General features: G+C 35.3%; 1 protein-coding gene across 3 annotated transcripts in view; it reads right to left on the bottom strand.

Annotated features, from left to right (window-relative positions):
• The window catches only part of LOC138315329 (scavenger receptor cysteine-rich domain-containing protein DMBT1-like), a 46176-nt gene that overhangs the window by 17171 nt on the left and 14732 nt on the right, over positions 1 to 14273 (bottom strand). For 2 of the 3 annotated variants that reach the window (XM_069256263.1, XM_069256265.1), the window contains exons 1-11: positions 7898 to 8078; positions 7316 to 7466; positions 6054 to 6226; positions 5651 to 5807; positions 4868 to 5055; positions 4285 to 4435; positions 3032 to 3204; positions 2629 to 2785; positions 1846 to 2033; positions 1262 to 1412; positions 103 to 275 (exon numbers count right to left, since the gene is read on the bottom strand). In XM_069256263.1, the coding sequence (XP_069112364.1) occupies positions 103 to 275; positions 1262 to 1412; positions 1846 to 2033; positions 2629 to 2785; positions 3032 to 3204; positions 4285 to 4435; positions 4868 to 5055; positions 5651 to 5807; positions 6054 to 6226; positions 7316 to 7466; positions 7898 to 8021 (1786 nt within the window). In that variant the 5' untranslated portion in view covers positions 8022 to 8078. Of the gene's footprint in view, positions 1 to 102; positions 276 to 1261; positions 1413 to 1845; positions 2034 to 2628; positions 2786 to 3031; positions 3205 to 4284; positions 4436 to 4867; positions 5056 to 5650; positions 5808 to 6053; positions 6227 to 7315; positions 7467 to 7897; positions 8079 to 12613; positions 12814 to 14273 lie in introns of those variants that run through there. The other variant, XM_069256266.1, reaches the window with a different exon arrangement.

Below are 14273 nucleotides of genomic sequence, written 5' to 3'. Positions count from 1 at the left end.
TTTAATTACCTGAATTGTTATCGACATCTACTTGATAATACGTACCTGTACTGTTACCGACATCTACTTAATTACCTGTATAGATACCGACTGTTCAATTACCTGTATTGTTAAAACAGAAGACACCGACATCATGGTAATGAGAACAGGCAGACCCCCATCCGTTAAATCCACACTCATACAGAGTTGATTCTGTTCCTGTACATTTGAGATCAGTCATCCACACCATCCCCGTACCAGGAGGGAAGAAGTAGTTGTAATAATTGACACTCTCACTGTTAATAGATAGTTTTATTCGATGTTTATCGTATAGCACTACTGGGGTGACACCTGTAGAATGTCACAGACGAAATGTAATGTAAGTAATGTAAAGGGCGATAAATAAATTCCTTGGAAATAGAAAATAACATTGACTCAAATAAAAACTTCAAACGGAAAACAAACTCTGAAGAGGGAGGTGTCCAGGCATACCTCATAAATCATGAAAAATAGTCATCCTAATGGGAAGATGGATTTGCAAAAAACTACCCAGATTGTCGCAATACATTAATGTACATATGTAAGTATCAAATGTTATAATGTTTCAACAGAAAATTGTGTAAAATAGTAGCAAAAACATTTATTTGCCATTACACCATTAAAAATAATATAAGTTGATACACACTCAAAACAAAACAAAAAAGAAGCAGCCACTGCTGTTCGAACTCGAGTGTCTACCCATCGTCTGCTACGTCCGAGGAGGATATAAAACAACTTATAAACCATGTAGATTGTTGGGGCAACACAGTCCGGTAATGTTCGAGATCATTCTATAGATCTTTTGTTTGAAATGTACCTAAGTTCTCAATAATATATAGTCCATTTTAAAAAAAAAACATTATATTATAATGTGCTTTAAATTGAATTATAGAGTGTTCTGCGCAATATCATGTGCCATATTTACTTCCGTTTTCAACACAGGGTAAGGTAAAATAACAATCAATAAATAGCAAATGAATAATTGATCAACTATTAAACTCTTAGGTACACAAGATCAAGTGCCGGCATTGTACTCAAAATGAAATAAGACGATCAAAATTTTGCTTTCAAAGTTATAGAGAGCGTTGATTGGTCAGCGAATAAAAAAAAGTTTACCTGCCGAGCTGTTTGGGACATTATATGGATCGAAAAAATGCCGTTACTCATTTTTTTTCTAAAGTATATTCGGTACAGCTTTTATTGAATTAATATCCTTGTTTTCGCTCTACGTTGAGCACGTTACCTGTATCCAAGCATTCGACAGACCACTTTGGCGTCATTGTCATCCCATCTACTCGAACATATGGTCCCCCACTGTCCGTCATAGAACACTTCAACTCGACCAGAGGTGTTAGAAAATCCTTCCATCAGCCTTACAGAAAACTCTTCCACATCTGTAAACACAATACAGAATTACTTTTGAATCGGTTCCATGTACATGATATTTAAATATTGTCAATATAAGATGTACTTACATAATTATGCTGGTAAATGTATTACTGGATATACAAGTCCGGTTCAAAACTTTTGCTGTTACAGTATAATGTGTCTAATCCCACCCTTGTCTTATCCGAATCCATATGATTTCCGTCGTATGACATTGTTCCTTCAATATTTATAGTATTTAGAAAATGAGTGATCTGAACACCTAGCTATAAAGACCATAAATGTTGATCCCAGCGACTTCCGCTTCAGACAAGTTACACTGAACATGTATATGTAATATACTTAGAACAAGTGAATTACTCTCGCGTTCGCCCTACAGTCATCATAATTGTGTTTAGAGTCGTTCAACTGGTGAAAAAAAAACTATTGATAAAATATTACCTGACTGATTGAGACAGGATACAAAGGCAGATATCAAATTGGATGAACGGTACGAATACCCCCATCCATCAAACGGACAGTCGGCGATGGTCACCTCCGAACCATTACACTGGACATTGGTCATCCACGAAGGGTGTTGAGGGTAGTCTGTGTCTATGTAGTTATTTATAGATCTTCCTTTTCCAGTACTACAGATACAAATAAATCTAATGCACTTGCATTTTGAAATTTAGTAGTTTATCAGTAATATATTGTTCAGGTATCATATTTATCCCTGTACTATTTTATTACAGTAATGAATCTATTGAGGTCAAAAGAGTGTTGCCCAAAGGAGAGAAATCTATGATTGTAATCAATTTTGTGTTAATGTATAGGAACATATAAATTTAGCGGTCACAGTGCTTAATGCTGCTGCTCACTTGGACGAGCAAAACCAAAGACTACTTCATGGTAATATGTTAAAATATCACATGAAATAAAATAGCGTATTTACCCATTTCTACGAATAGGCAACAGCATCCCTTGTATGTGCTATACGCCATAAACTGACAAGCAGCAAGCTCTGTTCACACAATCAAATAATGCAACAAGGATATGGCGAAAACTTGGCTCATCTTTATGGGAAAAGATGGCCGATATGTTTTATTACTAATTATCATTCAATTCAAAGTTCCCAATAAAATAAGGTTTATCAAAAATTTATTAGTTAAGAAGGTGCGGCTTTAGTTATCATGTCAGTGTTTGTTCAATATATTTTCCTACATTATTGATATCAATACTTACCTATATCCCAGCATCCTACATACGACGTCAGCATCTTTATCGTCCCAGCTGTTATATATGACATATCCCCACAGACCGGCATAGAACACCTCCACACGGCCGGATCCGTTGTGATATCCTGGTACTTCTATCAGACGGACCGACACCTCAGATGCATCTAACATGGAAAGGTCAGAATTAATAACGCCAAAGTACAGAGTTTGTTTTGAATAAAACGGCCAGCATCAATTCGTTTTGATTGTTGATTATTTGTTTTAAAAATAAACTGTTTAATTACCTGTGTTGATACAAACATCTACTGTTTAATTACCTGAATTGTTATCGACATCTACTTGATAATACGTACCTGTTTTGTTATCGACATCTACTTAATTACCTGTATAGATACCAACTGTTCAATTACCTGTATTGTTAAAACAGAAGACACCGACATCATAGTTATGAGAACAGGCAGACCCCCATCCGTTAAATCCACACTCATACAGAGTTGATTCTGTTCCTGTACATTTGAGATCAGTCATCCACACCATCCCCGTTCCCCGGGGGAAGAAGGTGTTGTAATAATTGACATTCTCACTGTTAATAGATAGTTTTATTCGATGTTTATCGTATAGCACTACTGGGGTGACACCTGTAGAATGTCACAGACGAAATGTAATGTAAGTAATGTAAAGGGCGATAAATAAATTCCTTGGAAATAGAAAATAACATTGACTCAAATAAAAACTTCAAACGGAAAACAAACTCTGAAGAGGGAGGTGTCCAGGCATACCTCATAAATCATGAAAAAGAGTCATCCTAATGGGAAGATGGATTTGCGAAAAACTACCCAGATTGTCGCAATACATTATGTACATATGTAAGTATCAAATGTTATAATGTTTCAACAGAAAATTGTGTAAAATAGTAGCAAAAACATTTATTTGCCATTACACCATTAAAAATAATATAAGTTGATACACACTCAAAACAAAACAAAAAAGAAGCAGCCACTGCTGTTCGAACTCGAGTGTCTACCCATCGTCTGCTACGTCCGAGGAGGATATAAAACAACTTATAAACCATGTAGATTGTTGGGGCAACACAGTCCGGTAATGTTCGAGATCATTCTATAGATCTTTTGTTTGAAATGTACCTAAGTTCTCAATAATATATAGTCCATTTTCAAAAAAACCCATTATATTATAATGTGCTTTAAATTGAATTATAGAGTGTTCTGCGCAATATCATGTGCCATATTTACTTCCGTTTTCAACACAGGGTAAGGTACAAGCTTTTCATTTATTTTTTGGTAAACAGGGAAAAAACATTTATTTTTGTGAAGTTACTGAAAAAAGAATGTTTGTTATGTGAAGACAAAATGATATAACAATCAATAAATAGCAAATGAATAATTGATCAACTATTAAACTCTTAGGTACACAAGATCAAGTGCCGGCATTGTACTCAAAATGAAATAAGACGATCAAAATTTTGCTTTCAAAGTTATAGAGAGCGTTGATTGGTCAGTGAATCAAAAAAAAGTTTACCTGCCGAGCTGTTTGGGACATTATATGGATCGAAAAAATGCCGTTACTCATTTTTTTTCTAAAGTATATTCGGTACAGCTTTTATTGAATTAATATCCTTGTTTTCGCTCTACGTTGAGCACGTTACCTGTATCCAAGCATTCGACAGACCACTTTGGCGTCATTGTCATCCCATCTACTCGAACATATGGTCCCCCACTGTCCGTCATAGAACACTTCAACTCGACCAGAGGTGTTAGAAAATCCTTCCATCAGCCTTACAGAAAACTCGTCCACATCTGTAAACACAATACAGAATTACTTTTGAATCGGTTCCATGTACATGATATTTAAATATTGTCAATATAAGATGTACTTACATAATTATGCTGGTAAATGTATTACTGGATATACAAGTCCGGTTCAAAACTTTTGCTGTTACAGTATAATGTGTCTAATCCCACCCTTGTCTTATCCGAATCCATATGATTTCCGTCGTATGACATTGTTCCTTCAATATTTATAGTATTTAGAAAATGAGTGATCTGAACACCTAGCTATACCGACCATAAATGTTGATCCCAGCGACTTCCGCTTCAGACAAGTTACACTGAACATGTATATACAATATACTTAGAACTAGTGAATTATTCTCGCGTTCGTCCTACAGTCATCATAATTGTGTTTAGAGTCGTTCAACTGGTGAAAAAAAACTATTGATAAAATATTACCTGACTGATTGAGACAGGATACAAAGGCAGATATCAAATTGGATGAACGGTACGAATACCCCCATCCATCAAACGGACAGTCGGCGATGGTCACCTCCGAACCATTACACTGGACATTGGTCATCCACGAAGGGTGTTGAGGGTAGTCTGTGTCTATGTAGTTATTTATAGATCTTCCTTTTCCAGTACTACAGATACAAATAAATCTAATGCACTTGCATTTTGAAATTTAGTAGTTTATCAGTAATATATTGTTCAGGTATCATATTTATCCCTGTACTATTTTATTACAGTAATGAATCTATTGAGGTCAAAAGAGTGTTGCCCAAAGGAGAGAAATCTATGATTGTAATCAATTTTGTGTTAATGTATAGGAACATATCAATTTAGCGGTCACAGTGCTTAATGCTGCTGCTCACTTGGACGAGCAAAACCAAAGACTACTTCATGGTATTATGTTAAAATATCACATGAAATAAAATAGCGTATTTACCCATTTCTTCGAATAGGCAACAGCATCCCTTGTATGTGCTATACGCCATAAACTGACAAGCAGCAAGCTCTGTTCACACAATTAAATAATGCAACAAGGATATGGCGAAAACTTGGCTCATCTTTATGGGAAAAGATGGCCGATATGTTTTATTACTAATTATCATTCAATTCAAAGTTCCCAATAAAATAAGGTTTATCAAAAATTTATTAGTTAAGAAGGTGCGGCTTTAGTTATCATGTCAGTGTTTGTTCAATATATTTTCCTACATTATTGATATCAATACTTACCTATATCCCAGCATCCTACATACGACGTCAGCATCTTTATCGTCCCAGCTGTTATATATGACATATCCCCACAGACCGGCATAGAACACCTCCACACGGCCGGATCCGTTGTGATATCCTGGTACTTCTATCAGACGGACCGACACCTCAGATGCATCTAACATGGAAAGGTCAGAATTAATAACGCCAAAGTACAGAGTTTGTTTTGAATAAAACGGCCAGCATCAATTCGTTTTGATTGTTGATTATTTGTTTTAAAAATAAACTGTTTAATTACCTGTGTTGATACAAACATCTACTGTTTAATTACCTGAATTGTTATCGACATCTACTTGATAATACGTACCTGTTTTGTTATCGACATCTACTTAATTACCTGTATAGATACCAACTGTTCAATTACCTGTATTGTTAAAACAGAAGACACCGACATCATAGTTATGAGAACAGGCAGACCCCCATCCGTTAAATCCACACTCATACAGAGTTGATTCTGTTCCTGTACATCCGACATCAGTCATCCACACCATCCCCGTACCCCGGGGGAAGAAGGTGTTGTAATAATTGACATTCTCACTGTTAATAGATAGTTTTATTCGATGTTTATCGTATAGCACTACTGGGGTGACACCTGTAGAATGTCACAGACGAAATGTAATGTAAGTAATGTAAAGGGCGATAAATAAATTCATTGGAAATAGAAAATAACATTGACTCAAATAAAAACTTCAAACGGAAAACAAACTCTGAAGAGGGAGGTGTCCAGGCATACCTCATAAATCATGAAAAAAGAAAAAGAGTCCTCCTAATGGGAAGATGGATTTGCGAAAAACTACCCAGATTGTCGCAATACATTAATGTACATATGTAAGTATCAAATGTTATAATGTTTCAACAGAAAATTGTGTAAAATAGTAGCAAAAACATTTATTTGCCATTACACCATTAAAAATGATATAAGTTGATACACACTCAAAACAAAACAAAAAAGAAGCAGCCACTGCTGTTCGAACTCGAGTGTCTACCCATCGTCTGCTACGTCCGAGGAGGATATAAAACAACTTATAAACCATGTAGATTGTTGGGGCAACACAGTCCGGTAATGTTCGAGATCATTCTATAGATCTTTTGTTTGAAATGTACCTAAGTTCTCAATAATATATAGTCCATTTTCAAAAAAACCCATTATATTATAATGTGCTTTAAATTGAATTATAGAGTGTTCTGCGCAATATCATGTGCCATATTTACTTCCGTTTTCAACACAGGGTAAGGTACAAGCTTTTCATTTATTTTTTGGTAAACAGGGAAAAAACATTTATTTTTGTGAAGTTACTGAAAAAAGAATGTTTGTTATGTGAAGACAAAATGATATAACAATCAATAAATAGCAAATGAATTATTGATCAACTATTAAACTCTTAGGTACACAAGATCAAGTGCCGGCATTGTACTCAAAATGAAATAAGACGATCAAAATTTTGCTTTCAAAGTTATAGAGAGCGTTGATTGGTCAGTGAATCAAAAAAAAGTTTACCTGTCGAGCTGTTTGGGACATTATATGGATCGAAAAAAATGCCGTTACTCATTTTTTTTCTAAAGTATATTCGGTACAGCTTTTATTGAATTAATATCCTTGTTTTCGCTCTCCGTTGAGCACGTTACCTGTATCCAAGCATTCGACAGACAACTTTGGCGTCATTGTCACCCCATCTACTCGAACATATGGTCCCCCACTCTCCGTCATAGAACACTTCAACTCGACCAGAGGTGTTAGAAAATCCTTCCATCAGCCTTACAGAAAACTCGTCCACATCTGTAAACACAATACAGAATTACTTTTGAATCGGTTCCATGTACATGATATTTAAATATTGTCAATATAAGATGTACTTACATAATTATGCTGGTAAATGTAATAGTGGATATACAAGTCCGGTTCAAAACTTTAGCTGTTACAGTATAATGTGTCTAATCCCACCCTTGTCTTATCCGAATCCATATGATTTCCGTCGTATGACATTGTTCCTTCAATATTTATAGTATTTAGAAAATGAGTGATCTGAACACCTAGCTATACCGACCACAAATGTTGATCCCAGCGACTTCCGCTTCAGACAAGTTACACTGAACATGTATATGTAATATACTTAGAACAAGTGAATTACTCTCGCGTTCGCCCTACAGTCATCATAATTGAGTTTAAAGTCTATTACTGGTAGGAAAAAACTATTGGTGAAATACTACCTGACTGACTGAGGCAGGACACAAAGGCAGATATCAAATTGGATGAACGGTACGGATACCCCCATCCAACAAACGGACAGTCGGCGATGGTCACCTCCGAACCATTACACCGGACATTGGTCATCCACGAAGGGTGCTGAGGGTAGTCTGTGTCTATGTAGTTATTTATAGATCTTCCTTTTCCAGTCAAAAGATGTTTCCCGATGGAGGGAAATCTATGATTGTAATTGCATTTTGAAATGTGTTACTGTATAGGAACATATCAATTTAGCCGTCAAAGTGCTTAATGCTGCTCACTGGCACAAGTAAAACTAAACACTACGTCATTTAAATATGTTGAAATAAAACAAAAAATAAAATTGCATATTTTCACATGTCTTCGAATAGGCAACAACATCCACAGGGACTTGTAACGTAGGTTGTGAGAAAGTCTGTTGTGTATACATGTGTACTAGGCCTATATACTATATAAAATTTATTTAAGAATATATTAGTATTAAATATATACATATTTATCCATGTTTGACGGAATACCGGCGACTTTTGTAGAGGCAGGTGTACCTCTTCCAAGCGAGCCGTTGGTTCCCTTGTCCTTTTATATAGTATATAGGCCTAGTACACATGTATACACAACAGACTTTCTCACAACCTACGTTACAAGTCCCTGTGACAACATCCCTTGTATGTGCTATACGCCATAAACTGACAAGAAACAAGCTCTGTTCACTTAATGAAATAACACAACAAGGATATGGCGAATAATTGACTCGTCTTTATGGAAAAAGATTGAGGATATGTTTAATTTATAATTATTATCATTCAATTCAAAATTCCAAATAAAATAAAGTTCCCAATCAAAAAACTATGAGTGAAGAAGGTGTGGCTTTAGATATATATTCAGCGTTTGTTCAATAGGTTTACATAGACTATTGTTATCAATACTTACCTATATCCCAGCATCCTACATACGACGTCAGCATCTTTATCGTCCCAGCTGTTGTATATGACATATCCCCACAGACCGGCATAGAACACCTCCACACGGCCGGATCCGTTGTGATATCCTGGTACTTCTATCAGACGGACCGACACCTCAGATGCATCTAACATGGAAAGGTCAGAATTAATAACGCCAAAGTACAGCGTTTGTTTTGAATAAAACGGCTAGAATAAATTCGTCTTGATTGTTGATTATTTGTTTTATAAATATATTGTTTAATTACCTATATTTATACAAACATCTAATGTTTAATTACCTAATTTTATACAAACATCTAATGTTTAATTACCTGAATTGTTATCGACATCTACTTGATAATACGTACCTGTACTGTTACCGACATCTACTTAATTACCTGTATAGATACCGACTGTTCAATTACCTGTATTGTTAAAACAGAAGACACCGACATCATTGTTATGAGAACAGGCAGACCCCCATCCGTTAAATCCACACTCATACAGAGTTGATTCTGTTCCTGTACATCCGACATCAGTCATCCACACCATCCCCGTACCCCGGGGGAAGAAGGTGTTGTAATAATTGACACTCTCACTGTTAATAGATTAAGTAATTACGTGGTCTCATTTTACCCGAAATTATGTTCCAACAAATTAATGTTAGTTTTACAGGTTGTAATGATTATATTTGTTACTTTTCACGATACCAATGAAAAGAGATTAATTGTGTCTGATATCGTAAATGTTTGCCAATGCCTTTGAATGATTTTCATTCCTTAATTCATTAAAACATGGTACATATAACTGTGAAACGCTTGTTTAAGTTGTTTAGGAAATAGCCAAAAAAATAAAATACAAGTTGAAGCCAAGCTACGTCAAAACAATTTCAGTTAAATTAAGGTAAATTACAGCTAAATTTAGGTCAAATACAGATTAATATTACCTGAAAACAATCCTAAATTTTCACGGTATTATTTACAGTTCATCTTCAGGTAAAACCTCTCTGAATATGACATAATAAAATTAAACGAACATGAATTTGTATTTTTAGTTTTTATCTGAATTTGCATTAAGATTATTTCAGGTCAAATCGGCCTGAGGAATTTTTTATGAAGTTGGGTTTTTTGTGTGAAAATGGTATCATACTGAGACTTTTTTTCTTCAGAAATACAGGTCAAGGTAATTTCAGGTACATTACACCAAAGGCATTATGTACATTACCTGTATCCAAGCATACGACAGACCACTTTGGCGTCATTGTCACCCCAGCCATGGAAACATATGGTCCCCCACTGTCTGTCATACAGCACTTCTACACGACCGGAATTGTTGGAAAATCCTTCCACCAGTCTTACAGCAAATTCGTCCACATCTGTGTAAACACATTAGAAAATTGTTAAAGTATAGCTTCTTATGCTTTATGACTAAATACCAATTTTCTATATACCCAATGGTCATATCAAATATTCCGGAAAAACAACATTGATGAATGTGTTAATTGGAATTATGCAACCTATATCAAATAAATATCAAATCGCAAAGTACCTTTGAACACCTATATACATTCCTTACAATAAAGTATGGTCAATTAAGATAATACCTAGTAATAAATTCTGGTTTAGACACAGTTACTGTTGTTACTGTTGGGGTTATTGGTATAGTAGGATACGAACAGTAATGCGGGACAAAGTAGACAAATATTACACTATATAGCAGCACAGTGGAACGCAATTGTGCTGCTATATAGTTTAATATTTGTCTACTTTGTCCCGCATTACTGTTCGTATCCTATTGTGTAATCGTGTTCGTTTTGTATGTCTTGATAAAGGGGCAGATCGCCTCGAAAATTTGTCAATTTTGTTTTGTCCACACGGTTGGAATTACTTCCTTGTCCCATATTTACTATTTGAAGTAATTTGTATCCAACTGATTTACGTTTGATTGGATCCCGTGTCATCTGGAAAATCCTGTTGATATTACTTCTTTGACCCGGGTTATTGGTATATATATATTTATTGGAGCGGCTAAGGTTGATTTTTCGAAGTTTGAAGAAAGCAAGAAACTTTGCATATGGCTTCTTTGGGACATAAGGTTCAGGAAAAAAATGGACACCAAATATCATGGCCTCCTAGCGGCCGCCATATTGGTTTTCAAAATGGCCGCCAAAAACCACCTTCTTTGACCCATAACTCACGTTCTATACCAGCTTAACACCATAGCTCTCTACAGTTTATCAGATATCATATCTTTCTTCCGAATGACATTAATGAGTCTCTACAGTATATTTTATAGGGTTTTGGCACATCTTGCATTTGTAGACAGTGTAAAGTATACCAATAGGTTATGGTGATGGTTTAGAGAAGATCTTCTTCAGGAAAGGTTATTTCCAATTACATGATATTGATGATTTCACAGATCAATTTGTGATTTTTTCTCTAATTAAATATGAACTTACATTTTGTGTTTAAAAGACTCTGCCGAAGCCTCTTTTTAGAGTTAAAGCACTGAGTTCTTGTATTACTGTTCTTTCTAGAATGGCAAATATTGCTATTTTTTGTAAAATTTGATTCTAGAACTATAATTATCTTTCAGGCATGAAAATGGATGTGAAACATGAATGTTTTTCAAGCTGCTGTACACTGAAATAGTTAAAGGTCAGATACCTGTCCGAAAGGATGAAATGATAAGGACGACGTTGGGGGTCAAAAACGACCCGTTTTATGGAAATTAACGTTTGCATTCAATTTATCTATTCATATCGGTTTAAAGAATAATGCTAAGTGTAATATTTACAGAATTTAATGACATTTGGGACTCAAGTTTTAAAGTAATGTTTCATAATTTATCAGCCATCTCGGTTAATTTATATACCTTTAATTTAATGCTGCCTGTCATCTTGATTTTCAGATTGGTCGCCATTTTGAAAACTGATTAAGAATCGAATTATTTTATATCAAAAGCTACAAAATATAAATACTCACTGTATTTGCAGGTGTTTTATTGCTTAATGTCACCTTAGCCAATCATTATATTATTATTATTATATATAGATATAGGCACATGTAGTAAATATGGCGGCCATCTTGGAATGCAAAATGGCGGTCTTTCTACATGAAGTTTAACACTACCAGAATGACCCGAAGTATCAATGATAATAAGTACTAATACTATGCGTGTAAGACGTTTAAAAATGTTAACTTGACTTTTTGTTCGATCATTTACAGAGTGAAATTAGGAAACAACTTGAATTTAAACGGCCATCTTAGATTTTAAAATGGCGGTCATGTTGAAATTAAAATAAGAATCAAATTATTTATGTATCAAACACTACACAAATGTAAGTACTCTCTTTATATTTGCTTAAAGTCAGCTTATCCATTTAAATGCATTATATATAAAGATATAGCTCGGAAAGTTGGCGGCCATCTTGAAATACAAAATGGCGGTCATTCTATATGAAGTTTAACACTACCAGAATGTTCCTAAGTATCAATAATACGGGTGTAGACGTTTAAATTTGGATTAGCTGGTATAGAACGTGGGTCACAGAAGGTGGTTTTTGGCGGCCATTTTGAAAACCAATATGGCGGCCGCTAGGGGCCATGATTTTTTGGGGTCTCTTTTTCCTTGAAACCTTATATCCTGAAGAAGCCATGTGTTTCATGCTTTCTTCAAACTTTGAACGATTTTCATGCTTAGCCGCTCCACTAATTAGCATTCTACTGTTACAGTCAGGTTATGCTGTATGCCTTTAACCTTTTTGTCTGGAGCATGCCACGAAAACGGTACGCTGATAGTTGTAACCATAGTACGACGAGAATTGTCCCCATCCATCGAAAGGACAATTAGCGATGCTGCTCTCGGATCCGTTGCATTGTACCGAATCCATCCAAGTCGGGTGTCTGCGATCGTAGGGTTCGTGATAATGGGTGAATGTTCCGGCAGAATGGCCGATACTGAAATAGGAGAGTTCCAGTATTCAAATCATGTACAATCAGTATATCTGTACACATTCATTCACCTTTAATCTATATCAATATAATCCAGGTAATCATTATCGATCTTTCCATCGGTCGTGAAAAAGTGAGTATAAAAACAACACGCAATACATCATCGCAAATGAAAGAAACGGAACACAACCGGAACAACCACTTATCAATTAAAAACATACTTCTAATCTTATCTTATCGGCTAAAAATACTGCTAAAAAATATTGCACGTGTAATATAGAAAATGAGAGGAGAATACTGATATCCTCAAATCAGCCTCTTTGTGTTTGGAGGACTACAAATCCCAATTACAATAAGTACAAGATGGCGTTTGTATTATTATATCACAGACTATTGTGTAAAAATGGCTGGTATTGCTATAACAGCTAGGATTTACATCTTTTAGTGGTGACCTGTTAGATAAGCAAGACTAGGGTAACAGCATGGGTGTAGTATATCTAGACTTCTAAAAGGTTTTTGATGCAGTGCCTCGTTACCGTTTAATGTTTAAATGATATTTATATTGTCACTGCACAGTACCTATACATGTATTTTGCTACTAAACCCAATGTATGATATTTTCCAATCTTAACATTTGCATTTAGGCTCTGGCATACTACATCATTGTAATCCCCTCACCAGAGTCACGAACAGACTGGGTTTACGTCAGTGTGAGAATCACTGAAGAAAATTTAAATATTTTAAAATTGATAAATATGAAAATATATTCAAATTAATACATTTGAAATGTATTGAAGTGATGTATATATCTTTCTATATATGGTTTATCTATAGGACTATTCATATACTGTTATCTTTAAGTCGGTTGCTTTTGGCAACAAACCGGAAGAAGCTGGAACCAACGTTTTCCCGCCAAATTATAGGATGTCCATCAAAAATGACATTTTGTTCTCATGCAGACGTATAGGGCGCAGTTTTAATCTCATAAAATGACTAAAGGCAAGTTCGCCCCATTCTAGGGGCGCAGCTAGATGTTTTTAGAATTTCAGTAACCGTATTAATTTTATTTTCATACAATGTTTAAACTGTTCACTTTATTATAAAATGCAATTTATGGAAATAACGGAGCCGAATTTTCTGTTTATTTTTATTCGTATATTCACACTCTATCACTGTCCAAAACCCGCATCTGAGAAGGAACCCCCATTACAGAATGAAGAAATTTTATTTCCGTAACAGATATTCCGGTTTTGAACGGCTGATTATATTGGAAGGTGGTCTGAATCACTTGAACGTTTGCAAATAAAGAGCGATGGCACTGAGCTTCTGCTGGATGAAGATTACGTTTGTCAGATCATAAGAGCGTTTGAACCGCTAAATTGTATAATGAGCTGACTCCAAAGCGTCATATCCATAGTGCTTACCAATGATTCCCTTCCCCATATGTATAAAAGAATGGCGGCCGC

Source organism: Argopecten irradians, chromosome 2 (assembly GCF_041381155.1).
Source record: "Argopecten irradians isolate NY chromosome 2, Ai_NY, whole genome shotgun sequence".
NCBI classification, from domain to species: domain Eukaryota; kingdom Metazoa; phylum Mollusca; class Bivalvia; order Pectinida; family Pectinidae; genus Argopecten; species Argopecten irradians.
This window is presented reverse-complemented; position numbering and strand designations above follow the sequence as displayed.